Genomic DNA, 20239 nt, shown 5'->3' with positions numbered 1-20239 from the left:
CTGCTGGTTACCGGCACCACGTTGCTAGCGCACTCAGGCGGTGGTGTGACGTTAACCTTTGGTGATCCTCCAGTGTCAGTCTCTGTATGCCCATCCTGTGAGGCTGTCTCTGAACCACTGGCAATGTGGGTAATGGGAACCTCTCCATGTTCAAGTTCCCCCGAGTTCTGATTTGCTCGGATATCATACTCCACTAGATCACTAATCAAATCTTCACGAGTTTTGCGACCGACGTCCAATCCTCGTGAGGCACATTCAACTTTCAAATCAGCTTTGCTCATTTTCTCGTAATCTGCTTCACCAGGCATAATTGCAAGCAAAGATAGAAGGAAAACGTAGGAAAAGAAGGAGCTGTTGCTATGTGTCTCTCTATACACACATATATATAAAATAAAATATGCACCGCTTGTTTTCTAAGGACTGTTTCCACAAAGGTTACAATCCTTCAGTGCAGAGCCAACTTTTAACACTGCACTGAAGCTCTTACTGCAATTATCCCACATACGCTGCCACCAATATGTCACGACCCGCGGTCGCCGCCACCAACAGGCGACAATCGCACAGCCGCGACTAACAGTAATACGTCACGCCCACGGCGTCAGACCCCAGACCTTCTCACCAAACTCGTGACCGAAGGGCCGGCCGATCCAAAACCGTGGTGTGACGCGCGTAACAAGGCCCCACCCAGCTGCACCCTACACAGCGATTGCCCAGCTAATGGACTACAATCGGTGCCTGCAGCCTGGATGCGCTTGTTACTGGGTCAAGTTAGTTACGCAACTAACCCTATACTGCCACCACCACTTTTGTCGGAGACTGGGAAACTCCCGTTACTAAATATACACTATAATGATTGAAATATTGGTCTATATAGCACGGCCCGCGGACCTGCTATACAGAGATATACAAACAGTAGCGTCTCTTCAAAGGCAGGGATTCGTGAATTGCAAGTAAGCGCTTAGAAACAGTTTAACACTTTCAGAAAGAAAGATTTATTACTAAAAGCGTTGGATGCAAAATAAATATGTACAAAGAGATATCACAAAAATATATATATGTATACAAAGACACAGCAAACATAGAATAGCGGGAAAATACAGGATAAGTTACTTGCCTTGCCTGGTTTTAGCAAATTCAAGTTGTGAGCAGAAAGCTTCTTTGATCTCCCCTTGTTACGATGTTGCTGGGAGATCCCTGTGTGTGTGTGTCACAAACTCACTTAAAAGTCTTAAAAGCCAAAAGGGGAGGGGGGGCTCTGACTTGGGAGTGGTCATTGGGGAACTCTACACTAAATTACTAGCTTCATATCCCGTGATATGAACCATACAGTTGACCTGAGGACTGGGCACTTATTCTGGTCCGTTTGATAATGAGTGGGCTTACATAGTTTTGGGTGATAAAAATGACACCTCTGCCGACTGGCTGGCTCCACTTCTCATGTCTTCCTGGTTGTTTCACACCATTTGCCAGGAGATAAAGTCTGCCTCACAGGAATGCAGGGGGGATGTGAGGATTCCAGGAAGACCTCAAATACACAGACAGAACACGAAAACGAGGGTTGAGGGGGAACTCCGCTCCAATTCTGATGAGCAAGTTTGCCACAGAACTAACTGCCACCGACATCACCAGTGACACCACTACAGTGACTGTTGGTGATAATACTGTATACATTTTCACTGGATTAATGTCACTGGCTGGGAAGAGGTTAACATCTAGGGCGAAACGGCGGAGGAAGAGGACAGGCGAGACGGCGGAGGAAGAGGACGGACGTGAGGACGGAGGAAGAGGACGGACAAGACAGCGGAGGAAGAGGATGGGCAAGACGACAGAAGAAGAGGACGGGTGAGACAACAGAGGAAGAGGACGGACACGACGACGGAGGAAGAGGACGGGCGCGACGACGGAGGAAGAGGACGGGCGCGACGACGGAGGAAGAGGACGGGCGCGACGACGGAGGAAGAGGACGGGCGCGACGACGGAGGAAGAGGACGGGCGCGACGGCGAGTGAAAAGGACGGGCGAGACGGCGGAGGAAGAGTACGGGCGAGACGGCGGAGGAAGAGGACGGGCGAGACGGCGGAGGAAGAGGACGGACATGGCGACGGAGGAAGAGGACAGACATGACAGGGGGTTACTGGGTGTAAATAGAAAATAAGATCTTATTACCTCCTCTGCTGCCAGAAATATTTTCTCTACGTTTTCCCACACGGAACTCCTTTTATACCTGACATCACTTCCTGTCTGTCCCTGACATCACTTCCTGTCTTCCATAGAGACTTTCTGTCTGGGTAGAAGTGAGATCCCCACCTTGTGGAGCTCACAGGAACTGCAGCCCCGAGAACCGTCTGGTAGTGTGACCCCGGCCTTGTGCTGGGTTTGTATGGACTGTATGTCCTCATAGAGGGGTCACCTCCACTCCCACCAAGGGGGACAGAAATATATGACTGATCAGGACAGGTGGAGGGATTTTGGTCCCTTAATTTTGCAACAAAACTATTTACAGATTTAATGATAATTAGCCATTAATTGTTTCACTTTGGGGCGCTACTTATGGGAAATTTGCTTGCAGCCCCATACCTTCCAACCCATGTGATGCCCCCAATCCTCCAAAGAAGGCTCAGGCTGTGGTTTAATGGATGTCATGGGTCACCTCCTCGCTGTCCTCATCACATGCACCCAGCAGCAAAGCAGCCATTCAAAATGGGGCAAGGGCCCATATCCCAGAACAAATGACACTCTCTTTCGGCATGTCCCACCTCTAGGAAATGGACGTGAAGAACCCTCTGACATTTCTCTCCCACGTGTAAAAAGTGCCCAAGAGAATAAAATGGTGGGTTTTGCAAGTTTTTGTCAACTTCGCTCAGCAGAAAATGAAAAAATACCAAGGCACCTGGCTAGGCACTCCCTTATCGCACAGACCCAATCCTGGCCTCTCAATAGGGTTCACCAGCCCCCTTGAGCTTGCTCAGTCCACCAGAGACGTTTGGACTCCCTCCAGCCCCCTGGACACGCTAACCTCTTCAGTCTTCCAGACCCTCTCTTGGTCTCCCAGACTCTTGTAGCTGTCCAGACTTTCCTCGGTCCTTTGGCAAGGAATCCCTCCCTCACAAGGGATGCAGTCCCTGGTGGGAAGACCCAGTTCTCCTGGCAGGACTTTGTCTCCAAATGGTAACAAGTGCAACTGCTGGGCTATGACCAGGCCTGGCTTATGATGATCCTGGCCACTCACACAGGTTGTAGGCAACTAGCGAAGCTTGGACACAGGATTGAAGACTCCACCCAATACTCTGAAGCCTTCAAGCTTTGCCCCGATCCGGACTTACCAAATCTAGAGAAAGCTGCAGACGCAGTGTTCTCTGCTCACAAAACTTCTGCCGGCACTTCTCAGGCTGACTCTTTGGACTCATTGACACTTGCTTCGACTTTACCACACATCAAATCTCCTACCACTTCAGCATGCTCTTTTGACGTGTTTTTGATGCCTCAGTAAAGCTTTAATGAAGTTTAGAAAATGCCCCATATGAGTGTTGATTTTCGATTTGTTTTACAGGGGCCCAGAACCCCAGCTCAGTAGTACCCTCACTGAGCAGATCCCCAGCTCATTAGAATGCCTTGTTCAGCAGATCCCCAGCTCATTGGTACCTTCATTCAGCAGATACCCTGCTCAGTAGTACCCCCAGCTCTACTGATCCCCGCTCAATAATAATCCCCAGCTCTGCTGATCCCCCACTCAGTAGTACCCCCAGCTCTACTGTTCCCCCACTGAGTAGCAACCCCCAGCTCTACTGATCCCCAGCTCAGTTGTAACCCCCAGCTCTACTGTTCCCCCTTTGAGTAGTAACCCCCAGCTCTACTGTTCCCCCACTGAGTAGTAACCCCCAGCTCTACTTTTCCCCTGCTGGGTAGTAAACCCCAGCTCTGCTGATCCCCAGCTCAGTAGTAACCCCCCAGCTCTGCTGATCCCCACTCAGTAGTATCCCCAGCTCTACTGTTCCCCCATGGAGTAGTAACCCACAGCTCTATTGTTCCCCCACTGGGTAGTAACCCCCAGCTCTGCTGATCACCTGCTTAGTAGTAACCCCCAGCTCTACTGTTCCCCCACTGAGTAGTAATCCCCAGCTCAGTAGTACCCCCAGCTCTACTGTTCACCCATTGGGTAGTAACCCCCAGCTCTGCTGAATAACTGCTTAGTAGTAACCCCCAGCTCTACTGTTCCCCCACTGAGTAGTAAGCACCAGCTCTACTGTTCCCCCAAGGAGTAGTAACCACCAGCCCTGCTGATCCCCAGCACAGTAGTAACCCCCAGCTCTACTGTTCCCCCGTTTGATAGTAACCCCCAGCTCTGCTAATCCACTGCTGAGTAGTAACCACCAGCTTTGCTGATCCCCAGCTCAGCAGTAACTCCCAGCTCTGCCGATCCCCCGCTGAGTAATACCCCCCAGCTCTGCTGATCCTCAGTTCAGTAATAACCCCCAGCTTTGCTGATCCCCCGCTCAGTAGTAACCCCCAGCTCTGCTGATCCCCAGCTCAATAATGCCCAGCTCTGCTGAGCCCCACTCCATAGTAAACCCTAGCTCTGCTGATCCCCATTCAGTAGTAACCCCCAGCTCTGCCAATCCCCCACTTAGTTGTAACCCCAAGCTTTGCTGATCCTCTGATTTTCAGATTTTTTTCTCTTTCTAGTCCCCACTCACCTCCCATGCTGTGCACCACTTGTGACATTGATAGTTTCTCCTGCTCCAGTCCCCCAGCTCTGCTGAGCCTCTGCCACTCAGTCCTCTCTCTCAGGTCCCTGCTCACCTTCTGCTATAGTGTTCCCATGTTGCACCATGATTGCTATCTGCTAGTTGCTACAGTCCAGTCCGGACCCCACAACTTCTTGCTGCTCCTCGCTGCACACCAGATGTGAGGTCTGCACTAGACTTTCCCACAATATATACACATGAACCAGACGTAACTGCTGGTGTCGTCTTTCTGGTTCTCTTGTTGGTTTCCCATTGCATCCTGGGATATCTCATTCCTGCAATACCTCCAAAACAAAGCAAAGCTGAAGCTGAATAAAAGCCTCTCAAAAGCTGCGGGTGCTGTTAGGGAGCATTGTCATAGACGTCTATGGAGGCTTTGGAGAGGCTTTGAAGCACCAAGAAAGCGACATGGGGGATCATTTTCGAAGCTAATAGAAGCAAATGCAAGAGTGTGAACAGGACTGTAAGTGTCACGTACCTGATAGAAGTTTGAATTGACGAGGTCACCCTCTCTTGTATCTCCAACCCAGGCCCCACTGAAGGTGGAACAGATGGTGGTGAGGGACAGGAGAAACACGAGTGCCTGTGGGTGTTGATTGTAGAACTTTCAGCTGGTGGTGTTGCCTTGGTGAATCAAGCAGGGCATCCAGTCAGGAACAGAGATTCCGGAACGGCCAGCTGAGGTTAAGGAGGCACTCCACTGGAACTGCAAGATCTGGGTACATGGCTTCCCAGAACATCTGATAAGCACAAGGCCGGAATGCACCGTGACAACCGGAGCTAATATAATAGATAGCCAGGACAAGCACTCGGCAGGACTGTAGAGCCAAAGAGTAGTCAGAGTAATAGCCAGGGTCAGCAATGAGCAGGCGATGAGTTACTGGAACATCAAACAGGGACGAGGTCAGGAGGAAGCCAGGATCAGAAACCTATGAGCAGAAACATAAGCAGAATCCAAGAGCAGGTTAATGGCAAGCCGGGTCAGAACCGGATACACACAGGATACAGCAGGACACAGGAAGGAATGTCCACCCATGAATAGGGTTGCTGCACTTCATTGATGGTACTCAGGGAATGGCATAACAGTCACATCACATCAGTGTTCAGAAGGGATGGAGGCCACTTGTGCCAACCCAGAGAGTCAAGTGTGTAGAGTGGCCTTAGCTGTTGCTCTAGAGGGCACACTGTTAACCCCTTGATTGCCCCTAGATGGTAACCCCTTTCCCCAGCCAGTGTCATTAGTACAGCATACAGTATTATCACCGATCACTGTATTAGTGTCACTATCAGCATCAGTTAGCGTCCCTCCCAGCCAATGTCAGTTAGCACTAGATTGCCTGCTACACTATCACAATCCCACTATAATTCCCTGATCACTGCCATTACCAGCATACTGCCTGTACGGATTAGTATCTTGATCAATCAGAACTATACTAGTGTCCCCAATAGTATAGTGCCCCCAATAGTATAGTGCCCCAATAGAATATTGTCCCCAATAGTATAGTGCCCCCAATAGTATATTGTCCCCAATAGTATAGTGTTTTGCCTCAAAACAAAGGGTTTTTAACACTACTACAAATCGCTCACTAATACACGGATTAGGCTTAATAAATATTAAAGCAAAACATGATTTATTGAATAAGTTCTGTTAGTATAATAACATAAGAATTGTCAGAATTGCAAATCACATTTAGATCATATTATAGCAAGAATAAAGCATCAATACATCACCGGATATTGTAGCATCACCCACTGCCCAGTGACTGGGGGACTCCAACAGTCAGCAAAGGGGAATCCGGGAAATCACCGCAAGGCACGTCTGCCGCATCTTCAATGAGTCCCAAATTCCCCTAGAATCCCCCGCCTTTTATATACATAGTTTGGAATGTCTTTATCTACTGCCATGCACAGTATCTCCTGGTTATATAACGTCATGTATGATTCTGCGGAGTAGTTAGAGTCAACGAGTGATCGGCTGTGCCATCACGCGTAGTTACCTATTTTGATGGAATGCACATCTGGTGAATATCAGCCACATCTCTGGTTTCAACTGGTTTTAACTGGTTTAATGTACACTTCCAACATGTTATTTTGAACTCCAGTTACCCATCTAATGGTTATAATCATTAGCATTATGACAGTTGAGTGTCAATCACTTCTCATCCATACATCCTGTACACTCATGTCACATATGTATCACATATAGTGCCCCCAATAGTATATTGTCCTCAATAGTATAGTGCCCCCAATAGTATATTGTCCTCAATAGTATAGTGCCCCCAATAGTATATTGTCCTCAATAGTATAGTGCCCCCAATAGTATAGTGTCCCCAATAGTATAGTGCCCCCAATAGTATAGTGTCCCCAATAGTATAGTGTCCCAAATAGTATAGTGCCCCCAATAATATATTTTCCCCAATAGTATAGTGCCCCCAATAGTATAGTGTCCCAAATAGTATAGTGCCCCCAATAGTATATTTTCCCCAATAGTATAGTGCCCCCAATAGTATAGTGCCCCCAATAGTATATTGTCCCCAATAGTATAGTGCCCCCAATAGTATAGTGTCCCCAATAGTATAGTGCCCCCAAAAAAACACAGTTTGGTTTTTAACCAAAGACTCATAGCAAAATACATTTTGGCCTAAATTGATGAAGAAATTTAATTTTATTGGATACATTTTATAACAGAAAGTAAAAAATATTGTTTTGGGGTTTTTTTAAAAACGTTTTGGTATTTTTTAAATTTTATTATAAAAATAATTATGAAAAAAACCCCAGTGGTGATTATATACCGCCAAAAGAAAACAAAATTATATAAATTTCATTTGGGTACAGTGTTGCATGACCGAGCAATTTCCAGTTAAGGTCGTGTAGTGTGGAATAGCGAAAAAAAAATGGCCTGGTCATGAATGGGGTAAAATCTTCCGGAAGTGGTCAAAAGGAGGATCTCTGTGTTACCTATAAACATAACAATACGGCATAAATTATGTTGCACGATGCTAGTGTCCTCAATAGTATAGTGCCCCCAATAGTATAGTGTCCCCAATAGTATAGTGCCCCCAATAGTATAGTGCCCCCAAAAATGCAGTTTGGTTTTTACCAAAGACGCGTAGCAAAATACATTTTGGCCTAAATTTATGAAGAAATTAAATTTTATTGGATATGTTTCATAACAAAAAGTAAAAAAAAAATATTGTTTTGGGTTTTTTTCTAAATTTTTGGTATTTTTTTTATTTATATTATAAAAATAATTACAAAACAAACCCTGTGGTGATTAAATACCACCAAAAGAAAACAAAATGATATAAATTTCATTTAGGTACAGTGTTGCATGACCGAGCAATTGCCAGTTAAAGTCGAGTAGTGTGGAATAGCAAAAAAAAAAAAAAATGGCCTGGTCATGAATGGGGTAAAATCTTCCGTTAGTGGTCAAAAGGAGGATCTCTGCGTTACCTATAAACATAACAATACGGCACAAATTATGTTGCACGATGAAAAGGTAACTCAATACACAAAAGCCAGAAAATGACCAAAGCCAATGGGAGATGTTGATGGTCTCAGTGATGAGAATGGAGTTGGTGTTCCAGAAACACGGCTTGACTCCTCCCAACACTGGGCTGTTGGTATTCATGCTGATCCTCTTGTTTAGAGGGACACGGGACATAGAAAAGATGGAGGTGTGGTTGTTACATATGAAATTGTAAGGCTGATAAACTGCTGCATGTCCTGTCATGTAGTCTGATCCCCCCTTCACTTTATCCACAAGAACTATCTAGCTCCTCCCTCACCATGATGTCCTCCATGGAAGCTTCTGCTGAAGGGCAGGGGAGATTAGACTCCTCTGCTAGAGGGACCCAACCAGCAGTGACCACCCCTCCTTCTCTCTCATCATGATGTCCTCCATGGAAGTTTCTGCTGAAGGTCAGGGGAGATCAGACTACACTGCTAGGAGGGACCCAACCAGCAGTGACCCCCCCTCCACCCCACTACGATGTCCTCCATGGAAGCGTCTGCTGAAGGTCAGGGGAGATCAGACTACACTGCTAGAGGGACCCAACCAGGTCTCTGATCTCCTTTAAAGTGTTTCTTCCATGATAAAGATCAGAGGAGCGCTCAGCCACGTGTTTTCTGAGGTGTATATCAAGGTGTGCTTCTTCCCAGTGTGAGATCTCTGATGTACGGCAACATATTATCCATAGAGAAGACATTTCCCGCACTCAGGACACTAATACACCTCGAGGGTGGTGTGGGTTCTCTGATGTTTGGTAAGACAAGATTTCTGTGAAGAACATTTCCCGCACTCAGGGCAGCAACACGGCTTCTCCCCTCTGTGGGATCTTTTTATGTTTATGAGGTTTTTACATTTAAATGGATAAGATTTCCCTCACACAGGACCAGAAAACATTTTTTTCTGCGTGTGACGCATCTGATGATTAGTGAGATGGAACTTCTGGGAAAAACATTTCCCGCACTCAGGGCAGGAATACGGTTTTTCCCCCGTGTGCAATCGAAGATGAATAGTAAGTATGTGTTTCTGTGAAAAACATTTCCCGCACTCAGGGCAGGAATGTGGTTTCTCTCCTGTGTGAGATCTCTGATGTTTAGCAAGGCCTGATTTCCGGGAATAACATTTCCCGCACTCAGGGCAGGAAAACATCTTTTCCACAGCGTGACATACCCGATGTTCATTGAGATGGGACTTTTGAGAAAAAGATTTTCCGCACTCTGGGCAGGAATACGGCTTCTCGCCTGTGTGCAATATCTGATGTTTGGTAAGATTGGCCTGCTGTGAAAAACATTTCCCACACTCAGGGCAACAAAATGGCTTCTCTCCCGTGTGAGTTCTTTGATGTATAATAAGTTTTGATTTTAACAAAAAGCATTTCCCGCACTCAAGACAAGAAAACACCTTTTCCTCTCTGTGAGATACCTGATGTTCAGTGAGACTTGGCTTTCGTGAAAAACATTTTCCGCACTCTAGGCAGGAATATGGCTTTTCACCCGTATGCAATCTCTGATGATTGTTAAGATTACACTTGCGTGAAAAACATTTTCCGCACTCGGGACAGGAAAATGGCTTCTCCCCCGTGTGCAATACTAGATGTTTGGTAAGATTGGACTTCTGGGAAAAACATTTCCCGCATTCAGGGCAGGGATACGGCTTCTCGCCTGTGTGCGATTTTTGATGTCTAACAAGTTCTGATTTCCGTGGAAAAAATTTCCCGCACTCAGGACAGGTAAACACCTTTTCCTGCATGTGACATATCTGATGTTCCTTAAGAAGCGACCTTTGTGAAAAACGCTTTCCACACTCAGCACAGGAATATGCCTTCACACCTCTGTGCAATCTTAGATGCCTGGAAAGATTGGACGTATGTGAAAAACATTTCCCGCACTTAGGGCAGCAAAATGGCTTCTCCCCCGTGTGAGATCTTTTATGTAAAACAAGTTCTGATTTCCTTGTATAACATTTCCCGCACTCAGGGCAGGAATATGGCTTTTTACCCGTGTGTGATCTCTGATGTCTACTAAGATAGGACCTCTGTGAAAAACATTTCCCGCATTTAGGGCAGGAATAGGGCTTCTCCCCCGTGTGAGACCTTATATGTGCAGTGAGATCGGGTTTGCGCATAAAGCGTTTCCCACACTCAGGGCAGGAATAAAGCTTTTCCTCTACGTGGAATCGCTGATGTACAGAAAGATTTAATTCAGAGCTAAAACTTTCTGCACATTCAGGACAGGGAAATGTCTTCTCCCCTTGAACCCCGGCCCCATCCCCCACAGTACGAGGGTGCTCAGAGTCAGAGGGATTCCATGGTCTCTCCACACTAGGAAGTCCACCATCCATAGTGGAGCTCATTGTCTTTTCTCCGGCACAATCTCCTGGGATGTCCTCATCTTCCATTTTACAACCTGGAGATAAAGTGAGACGATCCTTTGAGGGTTTCTCCATGGCGGGTCCTGGAAAAATAGAAAAACATCATCAATAGATAGGAGGGGGTTAGTTCACTTCCATCAAGATTCCATCTGGATCAGGGAGATAGGAGGGAGCAGATGTTCTCTGTGGATGTCCCAACCAGCTGGGACTCCTCCCCTCTTCAGTCAAAGGGCCTTTGGTCCTCCCAGATCACTTCTACATTTACACCGTCTTGTCAGAGGAACAGGAACCAATGGGGGCTGGGGGGGGGGGGCGGTAACAGAGCAGAGATAAGAGAAGAATATATTCTGGTCACCTGTGCTGATCTCTGTAGGAGTGTCCTCCTCTATGAATATCCTCCTCATTCCAGCCTCCTCTGTATATTGCTGATCATCCCTCACATACGTCTCTTCTACTTCACCCTCAACTTTCATGTCCATCAGATCTTCACCCTAAACCAACAGAATGGCAGAAAATAACATCTGTAACATAGAAGGATCTATGATGTGAGATCACATAGAACATCTCATCTTGTAGAGTCCACACATCGTCTCCACATGTCAGAGTGTTCCATCACTTTATGTTCCCGACCCTCAACTCCACCGACCTGATGATGGTGAGGGATGGTGTGACCTTCCTGTGTGGAATCCGGGGAATACAGAGGACGGGGACATCTCTCTGGTAGGTTCCCAAGACTGGATCCACCTACCTGATGATGGTGAGGGATGGTGTGACCTTCCTGTGAGGAATCCCGGGAATACAGAGGACGGGGACATCTCTCTGGTAGGTTCCTGGTATTAGGAGGCTCCATCATCATGTCCTTGTGTCCTTCTGAAAGTTCCTCCATCACTCCATACTCCTCATCCTCCTCTTTATACTCTTCTTTCGGAACAATATTATAATCCCCGAAGTTTCCATGCTAAATAAGTATTAAACCATTCATTGTAACAAACATGCTGTGTATAAATCATAACTACTGATAATTGTTCCTCATCTACCTGATGATGGTGAGAGATGGTGTGACCTTTCTGTGTGTCCATCATGACGTCCTTGTAGAGGTCCTTGTGTTCTTCTAAATACTCCCACTCCTCCATGGAGAAATAGACAGTGACACCCTGACACCTTATAGGAACCTGACACATACAATGATACAGTCACCATCCAGACACATCCCTTGTCTGTTACTGGAGAATGTCCCAGAATTCCCGGCACCGCTCACCTCTCCTGTCAGCAGCTCCATCATCTTCTTGGTGACTTCTAGAATCTTCTCCATGTTGTGTCTCTCAGGGTTTAGGGAGTCACATGGAGGCACTGTGATGGTCATATGATCACCTGACTTCAGAAGAGGGAATCTCTGTATTGGGGAACCAATAGGAACATCATGTTAGAATCCCAGAATCCTCCTCACCTCTCCAGTCAGGTCTGTGTTTTATTAATAGAGATGAGAGTGATGTCATGTGACCTCCCAGAATCCTCCTCACCTCTCCGGTCAGGTCTGTGTTTTATTAATAGAGACAAGAGTGACGTCGTGTGACCTCCCAGAATCCTCCTCACCTCTCTGGTCAGGTCTGTGTGATGTCATGTGACCTCCCAGAATCCTGCTCACCTCTCCGGTCAGGTCTGTGTTTTATTAATAGAGATGAGAGTGATGTCATGTGACCTCCCAGAATCCTCCTCACCTCTCCGGTCAGGTCTGTTTTATTAATAGAGATAAGAGTGATGTCATGTGACCTCCCAGAATCCTCCTCACCTCTCCGGTCAGGTCTGTTTTATTAATAGAGATGAGAGTGATGTCATGTGACCTCCCAGAATCCTCCTCACCTCTCTGGTCAGGTCTGTGTGATGTCATGTGACCTCCCAGAATCCTCCTCACCTCTCCGGTCAGGTCTGTGTTTTATTAATAGAGATGAGAGTGATGTCATGTGACCTCCCAGAATCCTCCTCACCTCTCCGGTCAGGTCTGTGTTTTATTAATAGAGATGAATGATGTCATGTGACCTCCCAGAATCCTCCTCACCTCTCCGGTCAGCAGGTAGATGATCTCCAGGGTGAGGTTTAGTATCCTCTCAGTCATGTGACTCGGGTCCTTCTCCATCCTCACGTGTGGCACCATCGATGAAGGTCTCTGGTCTGGGGTGAATACATGACAATACGTTAGGATGAATATCTGAGACGGGGATAATTCGGAATGATCTTGCGGTTTGGCCTTCAGTCTCACACTTGAACCTTTGCCCGTCTGTCCTGTTTTCCGGGAGCCATCGCATATAGAAGTTCTACCGTTTCTGTATAGAACGGCTTCCCACTGTTACTGGTTCCTGAAGAAGTCCTTGCACCCTCTGCATCCCTAGGAACCATTGATGTCATCAGGAACTCCGGCCACATCAGCCAATAGGGTGTATCTGGGTAATGATGTCACCACTATCCCCACCCCCTGCCTTTATATACTTGATGACAGCTCGGGGAGCCGTCGTTTGGCTATTGGTACCATTAGGATTGGTTGCGTCCACCAGGTCGATGTTTTTTTTTTTTCTACAAGTCGTCGGGCATAGTGATTGATGATGGATTTTCTACCAAAGGTATTTTTGGGATTTTTACTTTTTTTTTTAATTAAAAAAGGACTTGAAAAACATTTGGGTACTTTACTTCTAGGTGACATTTTTTTTTCTGTGAATGAGTAGGGGCTCTATGTACCTCCTACTCATTCATGTGGGGGGAGGGTCGTTCAGTGCCTTATTCAGATTCCAGCAAGTCGTCCCCCCCTCCCCCCAACAATCACGAGCCAGGGTTGTGAGGAAGAAGCCCTTGTCTTTATTGACATGGGGACAAGGTGCTTCCCCCTTTCACTCCTGGCCTGCTAGGCTGCATGTTCTGATTCAAGGCGTGGTGTGAATTTATTTTTTAGTTACCGCCCCTTCAGTTAAACAAAAAAAATCCAATAAGTACATATGGATTTTTTTTTTTTAAGTCCGCGGAAGTGCAAAAAACCCATAAGTGAACAAAAACGTGCTAGTGCAAAACCAACACAAAAAAGTGCACTTAGCGGTGTGCTTTGTCCACCCCCCCGAAGGGGTAGGACCTCTACCCTGATCCCCCGGGCAAGAAGCTCCTGACAGGGACTAAGGTTCCCATATGGTCCACCTAGCCAAAAGGCCTGGCGGACCCCTTTCCTTGTGGCTAGCCTAAGCCAGCCACCAAGTACTTGGTAAGGGGGATCTCCCGAAGAGAAACATCTGGATTGGCTCATTTGAAAGTTGTGGTGTCTACAAACTATGAGATATATATTGGAACTTTTTTTTTTATACTAGTAATGGTGATAATCAGCAACTTATAGTGGGACAGCAATAGTGCGGTGGGAAATCTGACACTAACTGATGCTGGGTGGAACTAACTGCCACTGACATCACCAGTGACACCACTACTGTGATTGGTGATAATACTGTATACGTTGTCACTGGATTAATGTCACTGGCTGGGAAGAGGTTAACATCTAGGGAGAGATGGCGGAGGAAGAGGATGGGCGAGACGGCGGAGTTAGAGGACGGACGAGACGGCGGAGGAAGAGGACGGGCGAGATGGCGGAGGAAGAGGACAGACATGAGGATAGAGGAAGAGGACGGGCGTGAGGACAAAGGAAGAGGACGGGCGTGAGGACGGAGGAAGAGGACGGGACAGACGGCGGAAGAAGAGGACGGGACAGACGGCGGAAGAAGAGGACGGGAGAGACGGCGGAAGAAGAGGACGGGAGAGACGGCGGAAGAAGAGGACGAGACAGACGGCGGAAGAAGAGGACGAGACAGACGGCGGAAGAAGAGGACGAGACAGACGGCGGAAGAAGAGGACGGAAGAGACGGCGGAAGAAGAGGCCGGGAGAGACGGCGGAAGAAGAGGACGGGAGAGACGGCGGAAGAAGAGGACGGGCGAGACGGCGGAGGAAGAGGACGGGCGAGACGGCGGGGGAAGAGGACGGGCGAGACGGCGGGGGAAGAGGACGGGCGAGACGGCGGGGGAAGAGGACGGGCGAGACGGTGGGGGAAGAGGACGGGCGAGACGGCGGGGGAAGAGGACGGACGAGACGGCGGGGGAAGAGGACGGACGAGACGGCGGGGGAAGAGGACGAGCGAGACGGCGGGGGAAGAGGACGGACAAGACGGCGGGGGAAGAGGACGGGCGAGACGGCGGGGGGAAGAGGACGGGCGAGAGGGCGGAGGAAGAGGACGGGCGAGACGGCGGAGGAAGAAGACGGGCGAGACGGCGGAGGAAGAGGACGGGCGAGACGGCGGAGGAAGAGGACGGGACAGATGGCGGAAGAAGAGGACGGGACAGACGGCGGAAGAAGAGGACGGGACAGACGGCGGAAGAAGAGGACGGGCGCGACAACGGAGGAAGAGGACGGGCGAGACGGCGAGTGAAGAGGACGGGCGAGACGGCGGAGGAAGAGGACGGGCGAGACGGCGGAGGAAGAGGACGGGCATGACGGGGGGTTACTGGGTGTAAATAGAAAATAAGATCTTATCACCTCCTCTGCTGCCAGAAATATTTTCTCTACGTTTTCCCACACGGAACTCCTTTTATACCTGACATCACTTCCTGTCTGTCCCTGACATCACTTCCTGTCTTCCATAGAGACTTTCTGTTTGGGTAGAAGTGAGATCCCCACCTTGTGGAGCTCAGAGGAACTGCAGCCCCAAGAACCATCTGGTAGTGTGACCCCGGCCTTGTGCTGGGTTTGTATGGACTGTATGTCCTCATAGAGGGGTCACCTCCACTCCCACCAAGGGGGACAGAAATATATGACTGATCGGGACAGGTGGAGGGATTTTGGTACCTTAATTTTGCAACAAAACTACTTACAGATTTAATGATAATTAGCCATTAATTGTTTCACTTTGGGGCGCTACTTATGGGAAATTTGCTTGCAGCCCCATACCTTCCAACCCATGTGATGCCCCCAATCCTCCAAAGAAGGCTCAGGCTGTGGTTTAATGGATGTCATGGATCACCTCCTCGCTGTCCTCATCAGATGCACCCAGCAGCAAAGCAGCCATTCAAAATGGGGCAAGGGCCCATATCCCAGAACAAATGACACTCTCTTTCGGCATGTCCCACCTCTAGGAAATGGACGTGAAGAACCCTCTGACATTTCTCTCCCACGTGTAAAAAGTGCCCAAGAGAATAAAATGGTGGGTTTTGCAAGTTTTTGTCAAATTCACTCAGCAGAAAATGAAAAAATACCAAGGCACCTGGCTAGGCAGTCCCTTACCGCACAGACCCAATCCTGGCCTCTCAATAGGGTTCACCAGCCCCCTTGAGCTTGCTCAGTCCACCAGAGACGTTTGGACTCCCTCCAGCCCCCTGGACACGCTAACCTCTTCAGTCTTCCAGACCCTCTCTTGGTCTCCCAGACTCTTGTAGCTGTCCAGACTTTCCTCGGTCCTTTGGCAAGGAATCCCTCCCTCACAAGGGATGCAGTCCCTGGTGGGAAGACCCAGTTCTCCTGGCAGGACTTTGTCTCCAAATGGTAACAAGTGCAACTGCTGGGCTATGACCAGGCCTGGCTTATGATGATCCTGGCCACTCACACAGGTTGTAGGCAACTAGCGAAGCTTGGACACAGGACTGAAGACTCCATCCGACCCAATACTCTGAAGCCTTCAAGCTTTGCCCCGATCCGGACTTACCAAATCTAGAGAAAGCTTCAGACACAGTGTTCTCTGCTCACGAAACTTCTGCCGGCACTTCTCAGGCTGACTCTTTGGACTCATTGACACTTGCTTCGACTTTACCACACATCAAATCTCCTACCACTTCAGCATGCTCTTTTGATGTGTTTCTGATGCCTCAGTAAAGCTTTAATGAAGTTTAGAAAATGCCCCATATGAGTGTTGATTTTCGATTTGTTTTACAGGGGCCCAGAACCCCATCTCAGCAGTACCCTCACTGAGCAGATCCCCAGCTCATTAGAATGCCTTGTTCAGCAGATCCCCAGCTCATTGGTACCTTCATTCAGCAGATACCCTGCTCAGTAGTACCCCCAGCTCTACTGATCCCCGCTCAATAATAATCCCCAGCTCTGCTGATCCCCCACTCAGTAGTACCCCCAGCTCTACTGTTCCCCCACTGAGTAGCAACCCCCAGCTCTACTGATCCCCAGCTCAGTTGTAACCCCCAGCTCTACTGTTCCCCCATTGAGTAGTAACCCCCAGCTCTACTGTTCCCCTACTGAGTAGTAACCCCAAGCTCTACTGTTCCCCCACAGAGTAGTAATCCCCAGCGCTGCTGATCCCCAGCTCAGTAGTAACCCCCAGCTCTACTGTTCCCCCACTGAGTAGTAAGCCCCAGCTCTACTTTTCCCCTGCTGGGTAGTAAACCCCAGCTCTGCTGATCCCCAGCTCAGTAGTAACCCCCCAGCTCTGCTGATCCCCCACTCAGTAGTATCCCCAGCTCTACTGTTCCCCCATGGAGTAGTAACCCCCAGCTCTATTGTTCCCCCACTGGGTAGTAACCCCCAGCTCTGCTGATCACCTGCTTAGTAGTAACCCCCAGCTCTACTGTTCCCCCACTGAGTAGTAATCCCCAGCTCAGTAATACCCCCAGCTCTACTGTTCCCCCACTGGGTAGTAACCCCCAGCTCTGCTGATCAACTGCTTAGTAGTAACCCCCAGCTCTACTGTTCCCCCACTGAGTAGTAAGCCCCAGCTCTACTGTTCCCCCAAAGAGTAGTAACCACCAGCCCTGCTGATCCCCAGCACAGTAGTAACCCCCAGCTCTACTGTTCCCCCGTTTGATAGTAGCCCCCAGCTCTGCTAATCTACTGCTGAGTAGTAACCACCAGCTTTGCTGATCCCCAGCTCAGCAGTAAACCCCAGCTCTGCTGATCCCCCTCTGAGTAATACTCCCCAGCTCTGCTGATCCTCAGTTCAGAAATAACCCCCAGCTTTGCTGATCCCCCGCTCAGTAGTAACCCCCAGCTCTGCTGATCCCCAGCTCAATAATGCCCAGCTCTGCTGAGCCCCACTCCATAGTAAACCCTAGCTCTGCTGATCCCCATTCAGTAGTAACCCCCAGCTCTGTCAATCCCCCACTTAGTTGTAACCCCAAGCTTTGCTGATCCTCTGATTTTCAGATTTTTTTCTCTCTCTAGTCCCCACTCACCTCTCATGCTGTGCACCACTTGTGACATTGATAGTTTCTCCTGCTCCAGTCCCCCAGCTCTGCTGAGCCTCTGCCACTCAGTCCTCTCTCTCAGGTCCCTGCTCACCTTCTGCTATAGTGTTCCCATGTTGCACCATGATTGCCATCTGCTAGTTGCTACAGTCCAGTCCGGACCCCACAACTTCTTGCTGCTCCTCGCTGCACACCAGATGTGAGGTCTACACTAGACTTTCCCACAATATATACACATGAACCAGACATAACTGCTGATGTCGTCTTTCTGGTTCTCTTGTTGGTTTCCCATTGCATCCTGGGATATCTCATTCCTGCAATACCTCCAAAACAAAGCAAAGCTGAAGCTGAATAAAAGCCTCTCAAAAGCTGCGGGTGCTGTTAGGGAGCATTGTCATAGACGTCTATGGAGGCTTTGGAGAGGCTTTGAAGCACCAAGAAAGTGACATGGGGGATCATTTTCGAAGCTAATAGAAGCAAATGCAAGAGTGTGAACAGGACTGTAAGTGTCACGTACCTGATAGAAGTTTGAATTGACGAGGTCACCCTCTCTTGTATCTCCAACCCAGGCCCCACTGAAGGTGGAACAGATGGTGGTGAGGGACAGGAGAAACACGAGTGCCTGTGGGTGTTGATAGACTTCTATGGAGGCTTTGAAGCACCAAGAAAGCGACACGGGGGATCATTTTCGAAGCTAATAGAAGCAAATGCAAGAGTGTGAACAGAACTGTAAGTGTCACGTACCTGATAGAAGTTTGAATTGACGAGGTCACCCTGTGGGTGTTGATTGTAGAACTTTCAGCTGGTGGTGTTGCCTCGGTGAATCAAGCAGGGCATCCAGTCAGGAACAGAGATTCCGGAACGGCCAGCTGAGGTTAAGGAGGCACTCCACTGAAACTGCAAGATCTGGGTACATGGCTTCCCAGAACATCTGATAAGCACAAGGCCGGAACGCACCGTGACAACCGGAGCTGATATAATAGATAGCCAGGACAAGCACTCGGCAGGACTGTAGAGCCAAAGAGTAGTCAGAGTAATAGCCAGGGTCAGCAATGAGCAGGCGATGAGGCACTGGAACATCAAACAGGGACGAGGTCAGGAGGAAGCCAGGATCAGAAACCGATGAGCAGAAACATAAGCAGAATCCAAGAGCAGGTTAATGGCAAGCCGGGTCAGAACCGGATACACACAGGATACAGCAGGACACAGGAAGGAATGTCCACCCATGAATAGGGTTGCTGCACTTCATTGATGGTACTCAGGGAATGGCATAACAGTCACATCACATCATTGTTCAGAAGGGATGGAGGCCACTTGTGCCAACCCAGAGAGTCAAGTGTGTAGAGTGGCCTTAGCTGTTGCTCTAGAGGGCACACTGTTAACCCCTTGATTGCCCCTAGATGGTAACCCCTTTCCCCAGCCAGTGTCATTAGTACAGCATACAGTATTATCACCGATCACTGTATTAGTGTCACTATCAGCATCAGTTAGCGTCCCTCCCAGCCAATGTCAGTTAGCACTAGATTGCCTGCTACACTATCACAATCCCACTATAATTTCCTGATCACTGCCATTACAAGCATACTGCCTGTATGGATCAGTATCTTGATCAATCAGAACTATACTAGTGTCCCGAATAGTATAGTGCCCCCAATAGTATAATGTCCCCAATAGTATAGTGCCCCCAATAGTATAGTGCCCCAATAGAATATTGTCCCCAATAGTATAGTGCCCCCAATAGTATATTGTCCCCAATAGTATAGTGCCCCCAATAGTATATTGTCCTCAATAGTATAGTGCCCCCAATAGTATAGTGCCCCCAATAGTATATTGTCCCCAATAGTATAGTGCCCCCAATAGTATAGTGCTCCCAAAAAAACACAGTTTGGTTTTTACCAAAGACTCGTAGCAAAATACATTTTGGCCTAAATTGATGAAGAAATTTAATTTTATTGGATACGTTTTATAACAGAAAGTAAAAAATATTGTTTTGGGTTTTTTTTTAAAAAGTTTTGGTATTTTTTTATTTTTATTATAAAAATAATTATGAAAAAAATCCCAGTGGTGATTATATACCGCCAAAAGAAAACAAAATCATATAAATTTCATTTGGGTACAGTGTTGCATGACCGAGCAATTTCCAGTGTGGAATAGCGAAAAAAAATGGCCTGGTCATGAATGGGGTAAAATCTTCCGGAAGTGGTCAAAAGGAGGATCTCTGTGTTACCTATAAACATAACAATACGGCATAAATTATGTTGCACGATGCTAGTGTCCTCAATAGTATAGTGTCCTCAATAGTATAGTGTCCCCAATAGTATAGTGTCCCCAATAGTATAGTGCCCCCAATAGTATAGTGTCCTCAATAGTATAGTGCCCCCAATAGTATAGTGTCCTCAATAGTATAGTGTCCC

The 20239-nt window shown here is 48.0% G+C and overlaps 1 protein-coding gene across 1 annotated transcript; it reads right to left on the bottom strand.

Annotated features, from left to right (window-relative positions):
• Window positions 1-6352: 6352 nt before the first annotated feature.
• Window positions 6353-13431, bottom strand: LOC149465022 (uncharacterized). The gene is made up of 6 exons (XM_089673647.1): window positions 12679-13431; window positions 11881-12015; window positions 11660-11794; window positions 11371-11580; window positions 10978-11113; window positions 6353-10705 (listed from the first exon to the last, which is right to left on the bottom strand). Exons 1-6 carry the CDS (start codon window positions 12772-12774, stop codon window positions 9129-9131), a joined length of 2289 nt encoding a protein of 762 aa, XP_089529773.1. The 5' UTR covers window positions 12775-13431; the 3' UTR covers window positions 6353-9128.
• Window positions 13432-20239: the final 6808 nt, after the last annotated feature.

The sequence above is a fragment of the Staurois parvus genome, unplaced genomic scaffold (genome assembly GCF_062004578.1).
Source record: "Staurois parvus isolate SC_StPar_1 unplaced genomic scaffold, SC_StPar_1.0 ptg000144l, whole genome shotgun sequence".
NCBI lineage: Eukaryota > Metazoa > Chordata > Amphibia > Anura > Ranidae > Staurois > Staurois parvus.
The sequence above is the reverse complement of the archived record's forward strand: the minus strand, read 5'-3'. Positions and strand labels throughout refer to the sequence as shown.

Excerpts from the sequence above, each read along its gene's own strand:
- LOC149465022 (XM_089673647.1), bottom strand. The coding sequence starts at position 12,774 with ATGGTGCCACACGTGAGGATGGAGAAGGACCCGAGTCACATGACTGAG. Across the intron at positions 12,016-12,678 it reads TCTACCTGCTGACCGGAGAG|AGATTCCCTCTTCTGAAGTC; the intron begins GTGAGGAGGATT and ends TCCCCAATACAG. Across the intron at positions 11,581-11,659 it reads CCATCTCTCACCATCATCAG|CATGGAAACTTCGGGGATTA; the intron begins GTAGATGAGGAA and ends ATACTTATTTAG.